The sequence below is a fragment of the Papio anubis genome, chromosome 1 (assembly GCF_008728515.1).
Source record: "Papio anubis isolate 15944 chromosome 1, Panubis1.0, whole genome shotgun sequence".
Classification (NCBI taxonomy): domain Eukaryota; kingdom Metazoa; phylum Chordata; class Mammalia; order Primates; family Cercopithecidae; genus Papio; species Papio anubis.
In genome coordinates, this window is record NC_044976.1 from 36041620 (window position 1) to 36062997 (window position 21378).

A 21378-nucleotide genomic window follows, 5' to 3' on the forward strand; every position below is an offset into this window, starting at 1 on the left:
AGGAGGCCAAGGTGGGCAAATCACCTGAGGCCAGGAGTTGGAGACCAGCCTGGCCAACACGGCGAAACCCTGTCTCTACTAAAAATTCAAAAATTAGCCAGGCGTGGTGGTGCGTGCCTGTAGTCCCAGCTACTTGGGAGGCTGAGTCAGGAGAATCGCTTGAACCCAGGAGGCGGAGGTTGCAGTGAGCCAAGACTGCACCACTGCACTCCAGCCTGGGCAACAAAGCGAGACTCTGACTCAAAAAAAAAGAAAAAAAAAGGAGAAGTGAGACCCATATTTAAATACCTGAAAAGAAAAGGGATGACTTGTTTCACTCAGCACCCCAGGACAGGGCCAGAGAAAACAATAAAAACCACATGGAGGCGGGCTGGGTCACAACACTGGAAAGCCCTTTCCAATGACTCTGGCTATCTAGAAATGGAAACAGGCTCTCTAGATCTAGAGGGGATTGGCAGCCTACTTCTGGAATTTGAGTGTTCTCCCTATTGAGCCCCAAATCGCCTTTCTAGTGTGTCTGATAGTAGCATACATCCACCTCTAGATTCTCCAACTTAGTACATCCTTTTCTCCATCTAATTCCTACCCGTATCTCAAGGCTCACCTGACCTGTATGGTCACCCAACAAACCACTAGTGTCTGAACCCCTCAATGCAGTGGCCAAGAGCCACCAACTCTCGGATCAATCTGCTTATGCTTAAATCCCAGCTTTGCCACTTGTGAGCTGTGGGAACTTCAGCCAGTCACCAAACCTCTCTGGACCTCTGCCCTCCATTGGGAAAATTAGACCTACCTCCTAGGATTGTTGTAATATGTTAAAATGTGCTTTGTGTGACACACAGAGCTGCAGGTATACAGAGATAGTAAAAATATCAATGATTACTAGGGGAGGGGGAAGACGTAGAAGGGATGAATAAGTGAAGGACAAGGAATTTTTTAAAAAGTGAAACTATTCTGGATATTGTAATGGTAGATAGATGACATTACGCATTTGTCAAAACCAATAGAACTGTACAGCACAAAGAATGGACCCTAATGTAAACTATGAACTTTAGATAATAATAATGTATCAATACTGGTTCATCAGATGTAACCAATGTACCACACTGTTGCAAGATGTTAGTAATAGGGGACAAACACAAGATGATACAGATAAAAAATAATAATAATAATAGGGGAGGGAGGGCTGGGCATGATGGCTCACGCCTATGGTCCCAGCACTTTGGGAGACTGAGGCAGGCAGATCGCTTGAGTCTAGGAGTTCAAGACCAGCCTAGGCAACATGGCGAAACCCCATCTCTATAAAAAATACAAAAAATTAGCCAGTCGTGGTGGTGGGTGCCTGTAGTCCCAGTTAGGAGACTAAGGTGGGAGGATGGCTTGAGCTCGAGAGGCGGAGGTTGCAGTGAGCTGAGATAGCACCACTGTACTCTAGCCTGGGTGACAGAGCCAGATCCTGCCTCAAAATATATAATAATGATAATAATAAGAGGGGAAACTGGGGATGGAGAAAGGTTTATGGAAACTCTCTGTACCATCTGTTCAATAAAGTCCAAAAAAAAGTAATCTAAAAATAATGTACATAGGTAATAACTGACACGTTGCAAATCCTCAATTTTAAAAAATATGTAGCACATAAGTCCTTACACATAGTAAGGACTCAATAAATAATAGCTGTTGATGTTTTTTAAATTATCATTATTAGTATTTAGTACTTAATCTACTGGTAATATTAACTTTCTTTTTGGCATTTTTAGCCTCTTTAACTAGAATATACGTTTTTATAAAAAAATAAATCATGTTTTTTTTCTCTTTTCTGTATCCTCCAGATATTCAGTGTGGTATATGGCAAATATCAGGCTTTCAAAGTTGTGAGATTGGCCACCCTGAGACAATTCTTCACCATGAAGCATTAACTGAAAGACCAAGTCATTTCCCTAGTCATCAAGACCAAGCACTTCCTCAGAAAATGATTCTATGATGGGCTGTGGGAGCAGATTAGTTCTCTGACTTGGCCACTGCTATCTGGTGCCATCTGACTGGGTCACATCAGTCCCTCACATCAGTCTGACTCTGCCTTGAAGACAACCTTCTTTTTCTGGAATATTCTGGGGCCTCTGGAGTTTGCTGACTGCTTTTTTATACTAGAAGATGTGATTAGATTCCAGTATCAGTAGGAATATTTGTTCGAGTGCCTCCTGCTAGATAAAGACTGTTTCTCTGCCTCCTTATTGTAGGTACTGACCACAGCATTTCCTACATTTATACCACTTGATTATGTGGAAAATGACTAAAAGGTAGTCATTGACAAGTTTCATGGTGGATATGACAGACACTTTTCTTTTTGAAGTAAAAACTTCTGAACACGTCACCTATGTAAACACACTTCACCCCACTGGGTATATTTATACATAATACTTACAATTTGTTCTTGGTTTTGTGGAGAACTGGTGGCACCATTTAATATCCATTGTAAGTTCTGTTCTCCCATGACTAGGCTGGATTGCAGGATAGCTGTGTTGGGAGTCGGGGTGATGGTTATTGTGGGATTATTAGTTAGGACAGAGTTGGCACCCAGGGGCAGAGTCTGGACCATGGCTGGCAGGGGCTCAGTAGTACTTTGTGGTGGGGCTGGTGCTGCCACAGCTGATGCCACTGCCGCTGCTGATGCAGAAGCCCCAGCAACAACAGAAAGTCCTGGTACGATGGGCTGCGGTGCCTGGGGGTGCGGAATAAACTCTTGATGATTAGCAGCAAACTGTGTGCTGTGGGGAACAGGCACTTCTGGAGGTTGTAAGAGAGCAGGGGGGTTGCCAAATGCAGCTTGCTGGGAGCCAGGTCCTAGGGAAGGAGCAGGCGGAGGAGCAGACGGAGCTGAGGCAGGTAGTAGAGGCTGGGGTGGCTCGGAGAGGCCAGGCTGCAGTACAAGTGGAAGAGATAAAGATGCTGAATTTCCTGTGGATGGCGGAACATCACTGACTGACTCTGCATCACCATTAAAACTTTCAATCAAGGAAGCTGGCAAGAAAAAGAAATAGAAATATATATATACATATCCCAAGCCTTAGATGAGCCACAAAAACAGTCATTATGGGCTAAACAAAACACAGCTGAAGTCCACTGAACTCATCTCTTCATAGCTAGCAGGCCAGCTTTCTGTCATTTTCATTTAGTGACACCTCTGGTCAAAGTATCAAGTTTCACCATCAACCTCACTTCCTAAATGTGAAGACCCAATATAGTTCTAACCATTTAAAAAAGTGTCTTAAGGCTTTTCTGATAAAGAGACTAAATATCCTTTTTTTGATATAACTAGTGAATATACTTTCTGACTAATGGGAAGTTTTACAGACAAATTTTCATCGAACACAGTATGATCGATGCATCTGAAATTTGTGAGTTTGTGGGTCCTGTTCATTCATAGACAGTGTATCACATCAGAAGAAAGAGCTCACAAGGCTGGGCACGGTGGTTCATGCCTGTAGTCTTAGAACTTTGGGAGGCTGAGGCAGGTGGATTGCCTAAGCTCAGGAGTTTGAAAGCAGCCTGGGCAACATGACAAAATCCCATCTCCACCAAAAATAAAATAAAATAAAATTAGCTGGGTGTGGTGGCACATGCCTGTGGTCCCAGCTACTCGGGAGGCTGAGGTGGGAGGATCACTTAAGCCTGGAGGTGGAGGTTGCAGTGAGCCAAGATCACACCACTGCACTCCCACCTGGTGACAACATGAGACGCTGTCTCAAAAAAAAAAAAAAAAAAAAAAAAAAAAGCAGAAGAAAGAGCTCACAGCTCCTCCCATTTTGTTTTTTACAGCCAACAAAAGATTCTGGGAAAGGAGACTCTCTTCTTCAGGACTGAGGGAAGTAGGGGAAAAGATGGAATTAAACTGAAAGACTCAAACTTTTCTGACCCTTTATAGAAAGCTCACTTCATTTAAGCTAACTAGAATGATTCATTGTGCCTATGACTCAGTGTGTCAGCAAGTGCTGAGATGTGAGTAGAAAGAGTCCATGTGACAAACCTGTCTGTTGAGGATCTTCCTGAATTGCCGTATCATCTGAATTCTGGAACATTGATTCAAAGATGATTGCTGGTGAAATTGTGCTGAGGTCCTGGCCCTGGGTCTATTGGAGAAAGACAAAGATGTGAGATTGGCCATCTTGAGACAATTCTTCACCATGAGAGAACACATTCAAAGCAGCAGAACTAGAAAGAAAATCTTTTCTATGCATCTTGTTTCTACCTTTTGCTATTTAAAGTAACACATATTTTCTTAAGCCTTAGACACTAAAGATTTGGGTCCTCAAATATTTTATTTTTATTTATTTATTTTTTAATAGAGATAGAATCTCACTATGTTGCCCAGGCTGGTCTTGAACTCCTGGGCTTAAGCAATCCACTCAACCTCAGACTCCTAAAATGTTAGGATTACAGGCATGAGCCACCATGCCCAGCCCCTCAAATACTTTAAAACAGGAACTGGCACACTATGACTTGCCAGTTATTTCCTGTTTTTGTAAATAAAGTTTTATTGGAACACAGGCAAACGCATTCATTTACATATTATCTGTGCAACTTTTGCTACAGTGGCAGAGTTGACTAGTTGTGACATAGACCATGTGATCGACAAAGCCTAAAATATTTACTATCTGGCTCATTACCAAAAAACCTTGCTGACTTCTGATCTAAAAGACCAAATCTTACATTAAAAAATGAGATTATAGGCCGGGTGTGGTGGCTCACGCCTGTAATCCCAGCACTTTGGGAGGCTGAGGCAGGCAGATCACCTGAGGTCAGGAGTTCGAGACCAGCCTGGCAAACATGGTAAAACCCCGTTTCTACTAAAAATACAAAAATTAGCAGGGTGTGGTGGCAGGCGCCTGTAATCCCAGCTACTTGGGAGGCTAAGGCAGGAGAATCGCTTGAACCTGGGAGGCAGAGGTTGCAGTGAACCAAGATCGCACCATTGCACTCCAGCCCGGGTGACAGAGCAAGACTCTGTATCCAAAAAAAAAAAAGAAAAAAGATTATATAATATTCATTACCCTGCAACTTGCTTTCTTCGTGTAATAACATTGTGAATATCTTTCATAATATCTATGATATTCTAATATGTATGCATGGTAATAAATCAAACAAGACAATGATGATAATAGTGATAGCTTTATACTTAATAAAAGCTCAGAGGCATTAAAAACAAAAGGTAAAATGTGAGGGGGAAAAACCCAACACAATCCCTGAGGGCCTGCCTCCCCACAGGCACTAACTAAAATGAGCACTCTTCACTTTAGTTCAGGGAAGGGAAAAGACTACAGTTCTTCTATCCATGGTCAACCTCCAATCCACCTCTACCCCTACAGTCTGTAGGGCAAGAGTGGTAAGGGCAACTGCCTACAAAGTCCAGACAAGGAACAGAAATACGTGAAGCAAGGGAGGTGGGTTGTGGCATACTGGAGAGAATGCATGCCAGTCACCTCAAGGGCTTCAGCCAAATGCTGTCACGGGACTATGCAGGCCAGGAATTACCAGAACTCAAGTGGCAAAATTTTGATTTTCCTTTTTTTGAGACAGGGTTTCTTTATTCTGTTGCCCAGGCTGGAATGCAGTGGTATGATCATAGCTCCCTGCAGCCTTCAACTCCCAGGCTCAAGCGATCCTCCCACCTCAGCCTCCAAGTAGCTCGGACCACAGGTATGGGCCACTACATCTGCATAATTTTTTAATTTTTCTGTAGAGATAGGGTCTCACTATGTTGTCCAGCCTGGTCTTGACCTGGGCTCAAGGGATCCTCCCACCCCAACCTCCCAAAGTGCTGGGATTATAGGTGTGAGCCACCGTATCAGATGCAGAAATTTTGATTTTTACATGAAATCTACCAACTTGTGGCCGGGCGCGGTGGCTCAAGCCTGTAATCCCAGCACTTTGGGAGGCCGAGACAGGCGGATCACAAGGTCAGGAGATTGAGACCATCCTGGCTAACACAGTGAAACCCCGTCTCTACTAAAAAAAATACAAAAAAATTAGCCGGGCGAGGTGGCGGACACCTGCAGTCCCAGCTACACGGGAGGCTGAGGCAGGAGAACGGCGTGAACCCGGGAGGCGGAGCTTGCAGTGAGCTGAGATCTGGCCACTGCACTCCAGCCTGGGCGACAGAGCGAGACTCCATCTCAAAAAAAAAAAAAAAAACGAAATCTACCAACTTGTAAAGAAAAGCAAGTACAGCTGACCCTTGAACAATATGTGTTTGAACTGCACAAGTGGACTTACACTTGGACGTTTTTCCACTTCTGCCACCCCTGACACAGCAAAACCAACCCCTCCTCTTCCTTTTCCTCTGCCTACTCAATGTGAAGACAATGAGGATGAATCACCTTTACAATGATCTACTTCCACTTAATAAAAAGTAAATTTATTTTCTCTTCTTTGTGATTTTCTAAACATTTTATTTTTTCTAGCTTACTTTAAGAATATAATATGTAATACATATAACATTCAAAATATCTGCTAATCTAAACTGTTTATGTTATCAGTAAGGCTTCCAATAACCGTAGGCTAAGGCCATTGCTAGCTCAGTTTTGAGGGAGTCAAAAGTTATACTAGGATTTGGTTGTGCAGGGGGTATGGGTTGGGGGGCCAGCATCCCTAGCCCCTGTGTTGTTCAAAGGTCACATGTAATTGAAAATAACATACACACACCATATACACCAAACTAAAGCCTAATTTTAGGGCAGATCTTGCCCTAGTGACAACTTACGTTTTAAGGTCATTTTGCAACAACTCTGCTTCTAGAAGGGAGAACTCAGAAGGATCACTTTGGGATTGGGCAGAGGTGTGGTGACGAGTGGGGCTGTCCACCAATCTAGACGTGCTCAAAGATTAAATTGCCCACTGGAGCCAAAAGGCAACAATTATTCTCCCCCTACCCCTTTTTTTTGAGACAGGGTCTAGCTCTGTTACCCAGGCTGGAGTGCAGTGGCACAGTCAAATCACTGTAACCTCGAACTCCCGGGCTCAAGATCATCCCCTCGGCCTCCCAAGTAGCTGGAACCACAGGCACATGCCACCATGCCTGGCTGCTTTTAAAAATCATTGTTAGTAGAGATAAGGTCCTGCTATGTTGCCCAGCGTGGTCCTGAACTGGCCTCAAGCGGTCCTCCTAAAGCACTGGGATTACAAGTATGAGCCCCCACCACTAGCTGATGATTCTATTCTAAGTCTATCAGCTGAAGGAGGGGAAATTCAGTGATTTTTTTTTTTAAGTTCAGTGATCTTGATTGCCAATATGATAGAAGCTGAAGTCAGAAATTATGTGAGGCCAGGCGCAGTGGCTCACACCTGTAATCCCAGCAGTTTGGGGTGCCGAGACAGGCAGATCACTTGAGGTCAAGTGTTCGAGACCAGCCTGACCAACATGGTGAAACCCCGTCTCTACCAAAAATACAAAAATTAGCTGAGCATGGTGGTGTGTGCCTCAAATCCCAGCTACTCGGGAGGCTGGGGCAGGAGAATCACTTGCACCTGGGAAGTGGAGGTTGCAGCGAGCCGAGATCAAGTCACTGCACTCCAGCCTGGGTGATGGAGTGAGACTCCATCTCAAATCTAGTGGGACAACTTCCAGCTTCCAGTCCAGACAGAGTTAAAACTCATAGGCCAATAGTGTGACCTTCAAATTTTCATTGTGACACAAAGAAATACATTTTACACTGTATATACATATATTCTTCGTATTATATACATATCCATATATGTAACTGAAACAAGTCTATGAAACAGACCTTATCCTTACTATGTGCAATGTCCTCTGATTTTTGTTCTATTCTATTATGTCTTTGAAATGCTGATTGTAAACCACTATTTTAAAACCCAATAAAAAGGTGCAATCCAGTTTGAAAAATAGTTGACTAACAACTACCATTGAGCATAAGCTTTGCAATCTCCTCACAGTTATTATTATTATATTATTATTTTTGAGCTGGAGTCTTGCTCTGTTACCCAAGCAGGAGTGCAGTGGCACAATCTTGGCTCACTGCAAGCTCCGCCTCCCAGGTTCACGCCATTCTCCTGCCTCAGCCTCCCGAGGAGCTGGGACTACAGGTACCCGCCACCATGCCTGGCTAATTTTGTGTTTTGTATTTTTAGTAGAGACGGGGTTAGCTGTGTTAGCCTCGTTAACCATGACACAGTGTTCACTGTGTTAGCCCAAACGGTCTCGATCTCCTGACCTCATCATCTACCCGCCTTGGCCTCCCAAAGTGCTGGGATTACAGGCGTGAGCCACCGTGAATGGCCATAGTTATTATTTTTGTTCTGTTTATAAATCATTATAGGTAGTAACATAATTAAAAAGGAATGAGCTGGCTGGGCACAGTGGCTCAAGCCTGTAATCCCAGCACTTTGGGAGGCCGAGACAGGCGGATCACAAGGTCAGGAGATCGAGACCATCCTGGCTAACACGGTGAAACCCCGTCTCTACTAAAAAATACAAAAAAGTAGCCGGGCAAGGTGGCGGGCACCTGTAGTCCCAGCTACTTGGGAGGCTGAGGCAGGAGAATGGCGTAAACCCGGGAGGCAGAGCTTACAGTGAGCTGAGATCCGGCCACTGCACTCCAGCCTGGGTGACAGAGCAAGACTCCTTCTCAAAAAAAAAAAAAAAAAAAAAAAAAAAAGGAATGAGCTATATTTGTCAATGATATTAGGTTGATGCAAAAGTATTTGCAGTTTCTGCCATTACTTTCAACGGCAATTACTTTTGACCAACCTAATCTCTCAATAATACTAGGGAGAAGAAAAGGAATGGGCTGTGTGCCTCCAAAACATATGTACAAAAATGTTCACAGCAGCACTATTCATAATGGCTCCAAACTAGAAACTATCCAAATGCCCAACAGGAGAAAGAACAAATATTGGTATATTCATTTAGTGTATTGTGGTATATTCACTTAGTGTAATATTGTTCAACAACAAGAATGAATGACCTGGCCGGGCGCGGTGGCTCAAGCCTGTAATCCCAGCACTTTGGGAGGCCGAGACGGGTGGATCACGAGGTCAGGAGATCAAGACCATCCTGGCGAACACGGTGAAACCCCGTCTCTACTAAAAAATACAAAAAACTAGCCGGGCGAGATGGCGGGCGCCTGTAGTCCCAGCTACTCGGGAGGCTGAGGCAGGAGAATGGCGTGAACCCGGGAGGCGGAGCTTGCAGTGAGCTGAGATCCGGCCACTGCACTCCAGCCCGGGCGACAGAGCCAGACTCCGTCTCAAAAAAAAAAAAAAAAAAAAAGAATGAATGACCTGTAACTGTATGTAAGAATATGGCTTAATTTCTTAAACATAATGTTATAAGAAGAAAAGCCAGACATAAACAAGTATATGAGTCCAATCATAAAAGCATTAAAAAAAAAAAAACGGAAAAACTAATCTTAGTTTTTAGAAATCAGAATAGTGGTTGTCTGCAGGGAGAGATCATAGCTTTTGGGGGTATGTGGTAGGGGGGCCTCTGGGGTGCTGGGAATGTTCTTTCGTTTGTTTGTTTTATTTTGTTTTGTTTTGAGACGGAGTTTCCCTCTTGTCGCCCAGGCTGGAGTGCGATGGCACGATTTCAGCTCACTGCAACCTCTGCCTCCAGGGTTCAAGCGATTCTCCTGCCTCAGCTTCCCAAGTAGCTGGGATTACAGGCGCCTGCCACCACGCCTGGCTAATTTTTGTATTTTTAGTAGAGATGGAGTTTAGCCATGTTGGCCAAGCTGGTCTCGAACTCCTGACCTCAGGTGATCCGCCCACCTCAAACTCCCAAAGTGTTGGGATTACAGGCGTAAACCACCATGCCTGGCTGGGAATGTTCTTTTTGATTGGGGTGCTGGTTACATGGGTGTGATGAATTGTGATGATTCATCAAGCTATACATTTATAATACATGTGCTTTTCTGTATGTGTATTATACTACAATAAAAAGTTTGTTAAAATTTAAAAAAAGGAAAATGCTGAAGCCCCCGCCAAGCTTCAGGGCAAAAACGCTGGGATCAGAGTGTGTAGGAACAACTTTCACAAGTAGAGAAGACAAGAACAGGCTGAGCTTTCCAGGCCTGGAGCAAGGAGCAAAGAGCAAAGAAGAGGAGAATACAGGTAGCTGTCTGGGACTAGGATGGAGGATCCTGGAGCTGAGCAGCCAAAACGCTTCGAGAAGGCCATTCTCTAGCACGTTCAATCCTCCTCTAACAAAAGATCTGAGCGAACCAAAGTTCATTTCTAGGACATGCATACAAATGGGCTGCTCAGAAACCCATAAAATCATTATCTCATATAAATTTACTATTTGATTTTAACAAGTCCTGATTCTTTTTTTTTTTTTTTTTTTTTTTTGAGACAGGGTCTTGCTCTGTTGCCCAGGCTGGAATGCAGTGGTATGATCATGGCTCACTCCAGGGCTCAAACAATCCTCTTGCCTCAGCCTGTCAAATAGCTGGGACCACACCAGCTAATATTTTACTTTTACTAGAGATGAGGTCTCACTGTGCTGCCCAGATTGGTCTCAAACTCCTGGGCTCAAGCCATCCACCCACCTCTGCTTCCCAAAGTGCTGGGATTACAGGCATGAGCCACTGCACATGTCCCTAATTTTTTTTTTCAAGCAAAGAAAAATTAATGCTATTGCTTCAAGGAATTGTGGCCTTAATTTGAAAGGCTAAAATCAATTTCTACATCTGAGATAAACACTGGGTACCAGGAGCATAATCTATAATTAAATCCCAAGGGATAGTGCTTCTCTCTCTTGATTATATAAATTGATAGCAAAGGCTTCCCTTTTTTATAAGTACTTGGTGTCCCCTTATGCCAGGGTATTTTCCTGGTGACCCTAGGGCTCCAGAAAGCTCCATAGTTATATGTCATAGTCTTGGCCAGAGAATAGACTCCTAAGCTATTTAACACAGTTACATGTTAAAGGGATATTATTCCCAGAAATCTTAGGCTGGATAGCTTAGAGGGCATCTAGGCCACCTAGTACAGAAATTTCTTTTAGAGGCCGGGCGCGGTGGCTCAAGCCTGTAATCCCAGCACTTTGGGAGGCCGAGACGGGCGGATCACGAGGTCAGGAGATCGAGACCATCCTGGCTAACACGGTGAAACCCCGTCTCTACTAAAATATACAAAAAAAACTAGCCGGGCGAGGTGGCGGGTGCCTGTAGTCCCAGTTACTCGGGAGGCTGAGGCAGGAGAATGGCGTAAACCCGGGAGGTGGAGCTTGCAGTGAGCTGAGATCCGGCCACTGCGCTCCAGCCTGGACGACAGAGCGAGACTCCGTCTCAAAAAAAAAGAAAAAAAAAGAAATTTCTTTTAGAACATTAGTTGTGAAATAGGAATATGCATAAAAATCATATGATGTACCCATTTAATCTTTTTCTCTTTGTTCTTTAGATTAGTTCATTTATATTGATCGATCTTCAACTTAACTGATTCTTTCTTCTGTCATTTCCAATCTGCTGTTAAGCCCCATCCAGTGAATTATTTCAGCTATATTTTTCCGTTTTAGATTTCCATTTGGTACATTTTTTACAGTTTCTATTCCTCTGCTGAGATTTCCTATTTGTTCAATAATTACAAGCATATCCTTTACGTCCTTGAGCATATAATAGCTCTTAAAAATCCTTGTCCCATAAAAAAATAAAAAATAAAAAAAATCCTTGCCTGTTAATTTTAACATTAGATGAGTCATCTTGGGGTCCACCTCCACAGATTGCCTTTTCTCTTGTGGAGGGATCATGTTTTCCTGTTTCTTCACGTGTTTACTAATTTGGGATTCCTCTGAACACTGCAAACGATATACTTTAGAGACTGAACTCTGTTACACTTCTTAGAAGAGTGTTGACTTGTTTGTCTCAATATTCCATTGACTTCATCTCCCTTGCAGTGGATGCAGCTGTGATCTTTGTGTAGTTCTTTAGCCTTGGCTGGGCTGCTTAAGAGTCTATCACACACATCCATGATGCAGGGTTCAGCCAGAGATTTGGAGGGAGTTTATACACAGAACTTGGGACTCCCCTTTAGTGACTCTTTCCTTTCCAGGTTACCTGCCTTCACTTTCCAGGTACTGTGGCCACCCTGAACTCTGTCCTCTGGTTATTCAAGCCAGTAATATTGACTTTTTATTAGTTTGGCTGCCTCGTTGGGTGCCAACTGGGGCTTGTCCAAGGTGGATAAGCCATAAAACTTGCAAGCCTACCCGATGCCTTTACTATCTTCCAAGTAATCCCTTCTTCCAAGGTTACCTCTGCTTGCTATTGGTTGCTTACCAGTGCCTTTCCACAGTAGTTTTTTATATTTTGTCTAGAATTTTCAGCTGTTTTCTACAGAAGAGTTGGTCTCATAACAACAACTCTGCCACTACCAGAAGGAGAATTACACCTTGTCATGTTTACATAAAAATGCAGATTCAGATGCCACGATCAGACATGCTGACACAGCAGGCTTGGGGGAGGCACAAGAACCTACAACTTTAGAAGTGCTGTTGTTGACTCCACTAATCACACACTGAAAAAAACACTTTTTCACAGCATTCCTGAATCATTCAGTCTCTGTTCAAATACTTCCCATCACATTTATTCATTATGCACATAATCACAGAAAATCTAGCCTATATTTACTTACCAGGAAAAACGACAACAAAAAAACCCGAACTCAAAATTAGTGTTAGCAATACTGTAAAACTCTCACGTTCAACATGGAGGAGGCTGCATAAGCTCAGACTCAATGCACTGGTTTGTATGTTGCATCACGGAGCCATGGGAATGGCAGTCAAATTTCCTAACAGCTTGAAATCAAAGCAATCAGATTAAGATAAAGTGGGTTTGTCCTTTAGCAGATAGAGGCCTGTATATGTGTAAGAGGTTTCTTCAAAAAGTTAATAAACTTAAAGAAGGGAAATTTTTTTCTCCCCATGGCAGAGAAAAAAATAAGTAAAATTAAAATTAAAAAGGAAAAAGGAAAAAGACCAAGCCAGGTCACATAGATAGGGTTTGAAAAAGTCCAGAAACTAGAATTCTGGTTATGTCTTACAGTACTAGACTTCCTCAAGGAAGTTCCTCAAGGACAAACTACACCAACATTTTTTACTACTATAAGCTCAGTACTGGCATAGTGCCTGGTCAATACATATTTGCTAAATGAGTAAAAAAAGAAATTTTCTGGGGCCAGGAGGTTACGAAGTGAGTGACCTGGGTCAAAAGGAATGAGGCCTCAGAGAGAACAGCCTCTCCTAATAGAACTCTCATCAGGAGGCCAGGCATGGTAGCTCATGCCTGTAATCCCAGCACTCTGGGAGGCCAAGGCAGGTGGATCACGAGGTCAGGAGATCGAGACCATCCTGGCTAACACAGTGAAACCCCATCTCTATTTAAAATACAAAAAATTAGCTGGGCACGGTGGCGGGCGCCTGTAGTCCCAGTTACTCGGGAGGCTGAGGCAGGAGAATGGCGTGAACCCGGGAGGCGGAGCTTGCAGTGAGCCGAGATCACGCCACTGCACTCCAGCCTGGGCGAAAGAGGGAGATTCCATCTCAAAAAAAAAAAAAAAAAAAGAAAAGAACTCTTATCAGGAGAAGAAGAAAAAAATCCTACATGGTCAGTAATTAAACACAATTAAACCTAGAAAACTTCAAAGACTGGCCTGCCTCAATTTTTCCACCAAAGGGAGTGCTTAATTCTTGCCCTTATTTTTCTAGCACTGGTATTACAGATACACTTACCGTACTGGAATTTTCTCGCAATTCAGAATCTGTGGACAGAAGGCTCAAGTCACTTAGACAAAGTGAGTGATTTGTATCCTGTAAAAGAGAAAAAATTCTAATTGAGTAACAAAAATCAGGATTTACAGTGGCATATCATGTAACAAAACACTTGATTACAAAGTCCCTAATGTTCCACATGTCTACATGTGTTATCTGAAGAAGTTTAAGCCAACCAAAGCAAGGGCTAAGTGAATTAGTTAAATATGTTTTAAATTATACTTTAAGTTGTAGGGTACATGTGCACAATGTGCAGGTTTGTTACATATGTATACACGTGCCATGTTGGTGTGTTGCACCCATTAACTCATCACTTACATTAAGTATATCTCCTAATGCTATCCCTCCCTGCTCCCCCCACACCATGAATTACTTAATTTTTTAAAATCCTGATATTCTTAGAAGAATATCTTACATTTCTTAAAAATTATTAATAAAGAGTTTTAGAGGCCGGGCATGGTGGCTCATGCCTGTAATCCCAGCAATCTGGGAGGCCGAGGCGGGTGGATCACGAGGTCAGGAATTTGAGACCAGCCTGGCCAACATAGTGAAACCCCGTCTCTACTAAAAACACAAAGAATTAGCCAGGGGCAGTGGTGTGCGCCTGTAATCCCAGCTACTTGGGAGGCTGAGGCAGGAGAATCACTTGAACCCAGAAGGTGGAGGTTGCAGTAAGCCGAGAGCGGGCCACTGCACCCCAGCCCAGGTGACAGTGCGAGACTCCATCTCAAAAAAAAAAGAGTTTTAGGCTGGGCGCGGTGGCTCAGGCCTGTAATCCCAGCACTTTGGGAGGCTGAGGCAGGTGGATCACGAGGTCAGGAGTTCGAGACCAGCCTGGCCAACATGGTGAAACCCCGTCTCTACTAAAACTACAAAAATTAGCCAGGTGTGGTGGCAGGCACCTGTAATCCCAGCTACTCGGGAGGCTGAGGCAGGAGAATCACTTGAACCTGGGCGGCAGAAGTTGCAGTGAGCCAAGATCATGCCACTAGTGGCACTCCAGCCTGGACAACAAGAGTGAGACTCTGTCTCAAAAAAGAAAAATAATAATAATAATAATAATAAAGAGTTTTAATATTATCTCATGACTAAGGCTCCAGAGTAACAAACCTATAATAATGTGAAATTAATACTATCTGTATACCTGGTCTCATCATTTACAGTGATTTCACATGACCTCATTTGCCATTCATGTAAACCTTGGAAGTATTATTCTATATCCCTGTTTTTTATTCTTTTTGTAACAAATTGCCACAAACTTATATTCCCATTTTAAATATGAGAAAACTGATGCTCAGTGGGAATGAAGTGCCCCAAAACACACAGCTAATTAGCAGAAGACAAATCTAGTGCTTCTGACTGAAAAGTAAATGGTCCTTCCACCACTGTGTTTCCCACATGGGCACCAAAGGGCTCCTTACTCAGAGTGGTACCTGGGATTTAGAATTCAAATTCCACTGCCCAGGCTAAGGGAACTCTGGAGTCCCAGAACGCCAGTCACAACTCACACTTTAGGTGGTAGCCCTGCTTACCTCAGATACTCCTATTCATGCACACACTCAACAAACATTCGTAATGCATCTGCTATGCATAAACACTGTTCCAGGCCCAGGGACACAATAATGAACAAACTAAAGTCCTGCCCCCATAGAGCTTATGTTCTAGTGGAGAGAGAGGACAAAAAACAAATAACTATACAGTGTGCGACAGGATAAGAGAGGATAAGTCTTATGGAGAGTAAGGGTAGTAGGGAACTCTGGGATAGGAGTTTCTCTTTCACTGGGTGGTTAGGGAAGCTCTCTTAGGTAAGTGGCATTTGAGTAGAGAGTGAAGGAAAGAGGGTATCAACCATGCACATATCTAGAGAAGATGTTCCAAGCAGAGGGTACAGCAAGTATAAAGGCCTAGGGGCAGGAGTGGGCACTCCTTGGTTCAAGAAACCACAAAGAGGACCATATGGCTGAAGTGAGAGGAAGAAAAGTAGGCTGGGCGCAGTGGCTCACACCTGTAATCCCAGCGCTTTGGGAGGCCAAGGTAGATAGATCACTTAAGCTCAGGAGTGCAAGACCAGCCTAGGTAACATGGTGAAGATCCCATCTCTACAAAAAATACAAAAAAAAATACCCGGGCGTGGTGGTGCATGCCTGTGGTCCCAGCTATTCGGGAGGATCCCTGAGCCAGGGAGGTGGAGGTCACAGTGAGCAGAGATTGCAGCACTGCACTCCAGCCTACATGACAGAGCAAGATGCTGTTTCAAATAAAATGAAAAATAAAATAATACAATACAATACAATTCATAAAAAATAAAATAAAATAAAATAAAATAAAATGAGAGGTAGATGAGATCAGAGAAGCAACCAGGACAGAATGTGTAGGGCCCTGTAGCCTACTATAAAGACTCTGACTTTTACTTCAAGTGATACATACAAGAAGCTACTGGAGTCCAGGTGGGGTGGCTCATACCTGTAATCCCAGCACACTGGGAGGTTGAGACAGGAGGCGGGGGCGGGGGTGGGGGTGGGGAAAGGGAAAGACTGCTTGGACCTCGTCTCTATGTTAAAATAATTTTTAAAAATCTATGAAAATAAATAAAAATTTAAAAAGCTACTGAGGGTTATGAGCAGACGACAGACCTTATCTGCTTTATAGTTCAGAAAGATCTCTCTGGCTAATATATGTAGAACAGTCTGTTGTGGAGTAGACAGAAGAGGGGGAAAAGGTCCTAAGAAGCGCACTTAACAGGTTATTGCAATAATCCAGGCAAAAAGACAATAGTAGACTGAATAAAGTAATCAGAAGAAGTGATAGTATTCTAGATAAATTATCAAGGATGAGCTGGCAGACTTTGCTGGTGGATGTGGAGTGTGAGGGGAAAAAGAGTCAAGAATGACTATAAGATTTTTGGCCTCTGCCACTAGAAAACCCGAGCTGCCATTTACCAAGATGAGGAAGACTGCAGGAAGAACAGGTTTGAACATGTTAAGTTTGACAAGAGTAGATGATATCTGGGTGGAGATGTTGAGTAGGTGGTAAAATACACAAGTCAAGACACTGATCTTGACCCTGACTTCTTCCCTCTCACTAACAGATATACAGAGAAGACATTTTAACCTTTGATTGTGATACACAAACAACTGCTGATGTTCTGTGGTACCCAGATCAAGAGACAAAAACACTACACACCTCTGATCCATTGTGTTGTGTAAGTGTACTGTATGAGGGTCCTTTGTTATCATGACCTTTCATGTGACTTTTGAGACTGTATTGAGTGCTGAATGTTTTCTCACAGCCATTACTGGGGCAGAAGAAGGGTCTTTCACCTGCAAGAATAACAAAGTCGTGTTAATTTACCATAAAGTCATTTCACTGGATGAAGAAATCTACCTTTCCCTAACAGAGGTAAGTATTTTTAAGAAACTTTGGCTAACAGTTGTTAAAAGTTGAATAAATTACACATTAATCATCTCAGTCCTAAAACTCAATGCAGAGCAAAGCACTGGGAATGACTGCTGCTGGGAAGTTTAAAGAGAAGATTTGTTTCTCACAGATTGTTTTTTTTTAGAGTGTCTCTGTATTGGTTTCATTTCTTAAGGTTGAACACCTGAGGTCCACCTCTGACAGAAACCCAAACATTCTAGGTAAGGCTGAGCTAATTAGGCTCACCTGAATATATACAGACTCTATGTCTCTGTATATCCACCTAGCTCTACAGGTCTCAATGGAAAACTGATAGTTACAGGCTTGATGAATGTTAAAATAAAAAATAAAAATTGGCCTAAACTCACCAGTATGTGTACGAACGTGAGTTTTAAGGTGGTGACTTGCTGCAAATGCTTTTCCACAGCCATCGTGATCGCACCTAAATTTGTTAAGCAAAGAGAAACAGGAGTCATTAGCTAATAGACCTTTACCCTGAACATCTTTTTTTTTTTTTTTTTTTTTTTTTTAAGAAATCAAGTCTTGCTCTGTCCCCCAGGCTGGAGTGCAGTGGCACAATCTCGGCTCCCCGCAAGCTCTGCCTCCTGGGTTCACACCATTCTCCTGACTCAGCCTCCCGAGTAGCTGGGACTACAGGCACCCAACCACCACGCCTGGCTAATTTTTTTGTATTTTTAGCAGAGACAAGGTTTCACCGTGTTAGCCAGGATGGTCTCGATCTCCTGACCTTGTGATCTGCCCACCTTGGCCTCCCAAAGTGCTGGGATTACAGGCGTGAGCCAATGCGCCTGGCCTCTGAACATCTCTTATAAATACAAACTAAAACAAATATTCAGAACACTAAGATCAGATCAATGACACTGGTTTTAGAGAATGGGAATGATGAGAGGTCCTTGAAAAAGTAAGGTGGCATATCTGGGATCAGAGGGAACCGAGAGCCCAGGATAAGTATTTCTTGCCCTACAGGTAAGGCCCATGTTGAGAGCCCCGCCAAATCGCCCGGCTAGTTTTTTTGTATTTTTTTTAGTAGAGACGGAGTTTCACTGTGTTAGCCAGGATGGTCTCGATCTCCTGACCTCGTGATCCGCCCGTCTCGGCCTCCCAAAGTGCTGGGATTACAACAAAAGTCTTTTGATGAATTACTTAAAAGACCTCTATTGACAGTGACAGTCCATATGAAAAATCTGCCAGTGGAACATTAGGAATATCAAGAGTGAGCAAAGTGGCTCTCAAATATGCACATGGCTTGAAATATAAGAACAAAATCAATCAGAAGACAGGCTCAAGTAACTTATCTATAATCTTGTGTGTCGAGATCTACTTCATTCTCTTTTACTCTTGATAACCAAAGCTAAAAGGAATCTTTCCCTCCTCAGAACTCCTAAGGCATTTCTTTACATTTCTTTTATGGCACCTCTCATTTCCAATCTTATTTTCTCTGTAGATACATCTGGTATCTGCTTTCCTAGAGTGTAAACTACTTGAGTACAGGATCCATGTAGCTCTTTCTGTAGCTCCTGCACATAGCAGACATTCCTTAATTACTTATATGAATGAATGCATTTTCTTATAAACCAAAATATTTTATTTCTTTAAATAGAAAGCTTCTCTACAGCATTTTCATTTTTAATTACATATAATCATCTTCATGTCTAAAGTCTCACTGAATATTCAAGAAAAATGCAGTTTTAATCATCACAAAGAGAAATGCATGTGACTGGATAGCAATCAGAGTCCTCTCAGCAGCCTACGGGGTGGAGATGGGGAGGGAATAATCTAAGTTTCACAGCATCCATCTGTAGAGTAACCAATTACAATCTAACTACTCTTGCCCTTAAAGGGATCATGACTCAGGAATACATTTGTAACTTAAAAACACAATTCCTTTTTTTTTCTGAGACATGATCTCTCTCTGTTGCCCAGGCTGGAGTGTAGTGGCATAACCACAGCTGACTACAGCCTTGGCCTCCCTGGCTCAAGCGATCCTCCCACCTCAGCCTCCTAAATAGCTGGGACCACAGGCATGCGCCACCACTCCCAACTAATTTTAAAATTTTTTGTAGAGTTGGGATCTCACTGTGTTGCCCAAGCTGGTCTCAAACTCCTGGGCTCAAGTGATCCTCCCATCTCAGTCTCTCAAAGTGCTGGGATTACAGACATAAGCCACCACGCCCAGCTCACAATTACATTTGATTGGCATCTAAGAGTTGACTGTCCCTAAGACTTTTTGTTTCTAAGTACTCTGATAAAATGAGTGGTTTAAGAAGGAACAGGTAGCATATTTAATGCCTTGAATATAACTGTGATATCCCCTGATAAAATTCAAATACATTATTATTTTTATTTATTTATGTTTTTTTGAGAGAGTCTCACTCTGTCATCCAGGCTGGAGTGCAATGGCACAATCTCGGTTCACCAGATTGCGGTGGAGAACCTCCGCCTCTCTGGTTCTAGCAATTCTCCTGCCTCAGCCTCCAGAATAGCTGGGACTATAGGCACGTGCCACCACACCTGGCTGATTTTTGTAGTTTTAGTACAGATGGGGTCTCCCCATGTTGGCCAGGCTGGTCTTAAACTCCTAACCTCAAGAGATCCACCTGCCTCGGCCTCCCAAAGTGCTGGAATTACAGGCGTGAGCCGCCATGCCCAGCCTCAAAGACATTGTTTATGGGCAGTTTTCAGCAATACATCTATCTATATTACATTTAGGGGAAATCCTTACAAACTGATTATCTCATTTAAAATGTCATATAATCATCCCAAAGCTGAGTTTGAACACCTATTAAATGCCCAGAATCATGTTATATACTATGAGCAGAGAAAAAAGTAGATAACCAAAGTCCCTCCTTCAAGTTTATAGTACGTGTATCTATTTGATATACATATGTTGACATATATGAATAAAAATGGATGCTCCTATATGTTTGTGTATACACACGAGATATTATTACAAAGCAATAACTTGAACAAGTAACAACTGCACCACTAAGCTAAGCATCCCTACCTCTCATTTCCTCTCTTGTCTCCTCATCCCCTCCCCTCCTTGATTCTTAGGTATCCCTCCTCTGGGCTCAAAGCACTTTGGCCATTTGCAGCCTCAGACATTATCCACAAATTTCGTGGGTTTTTTGTCACCAGACAAAGGTTCTTAAGAAGAAGGCCTGCTTCTGAGTAATTCTCTAGCACTAACAAAAGTACCTACCACATAAGTGAGTTTCAACAAATGCTTCTTGGAAATAAATGGAAACAATGAGGCAGAAAGGCCATCATCCACAGAGTAAGGATGTTCTTGGACTCCACCAGCACCCCTCTAATCTGCAGTGGTTGGTTACAGCTATCCTGGGGTGAGTTAACGCTGCCAAAGAAAGAGCTAGTAAAGGGAGTTTTCTTTCTCTTTTGAAAAATTCAAAGTGTATCAAGACCCCCAGCTGAAACCCGGTCAGTGACAAATAGCAAACAGTAAGACCTACCGAAATGGCTTTTCCCCTGTATGGGTTCGAATGTGCTTCCTCAGATCACTGAGTGTGGTGAAGTATTTGCTGCAGCCTTCAGATTCACAGTTAAACGTTTTCCCTGTGTGAAGCCTCTGATGTGCTTTCAGCCTGCAAAATATTCCAGAGAAATTCCCTTTGTCATAAAATTCTTTTTTTTTTTTTTTTTTTTTTTTTTTTTGAGATGGAGTTTCGCTTGTGTCGCCCAGGCTGGAGTGCATTGGCACAGTCTCAGCTCACTGCAACCTCCTCCTCCTGGGTTCAAGCGATTCTCCTGCCTCAGCCTCCCAAGTAGATGGGATTATAGAAGCCCACCACCACGCCCGGCTAATATTTGTATTTTTAGTACAGATGGATTTCACAGTGTTGGCCAGGCTGGTCTCGAACTCCTGACCTCAGGTGATCCACCTGCCTCGGGCCTCTCAAAGTGCTGGGATAACAGGCGTGAGCCACCGTGCCCGGCCTCCCTTTGTCATAAAGTTCTACAGAGCCTCCCTATGCCAGTTTAATGTGCTTCAGGATCAAGTGTGTAAGAATTCTATACCCATAACATACTAGTATCCAACATATTTTGCCCCAGAAGAAATGCAGAGAATAGCATAGTGACATGAGTGTGACTCTGGAGACTGACTTCCTGGGATTCAAATTCTGACCCCACATCCTGCTTGG

General features: G+C 43.0%; 1 protein-coding gene across 1 annotated transcript in view; it reads right to left on the minus strand.

Annotated features, from left to right (window-relative positions):
- The window catches only part of MTF1 (metal regulatory transcription factor 1), a 34100-nt gene that overhangs the window by 9954 nt on the left and 2768 nt on the right, over positions 1–21378 (minus strand). The window contains exons 2-7 of the mRNA XM_031667085.1: positions 20689–20820; positions 17566–17639; positions 16964–17100; positions 13742–13819; positions 4025–4127; positions 2423–3018 (exon numbers count right to left, since the gene is read on the minus strand). Of these exons, the coding sequence (XP_031522945.1) occupies positions 2423–3018; positions 4025–4127; positions 13742–13819; positions 16964–17100; positions 17566–17639; positions 20689–20820 (1120 nt within the window). The remainder of the gene's footprint in view (positions 1–2422; positions 3019–4024; positions 4128–13741; positions 13820–16963; positions 17101–17565; positions 17640–20688; positions 20821–21378) is intronic.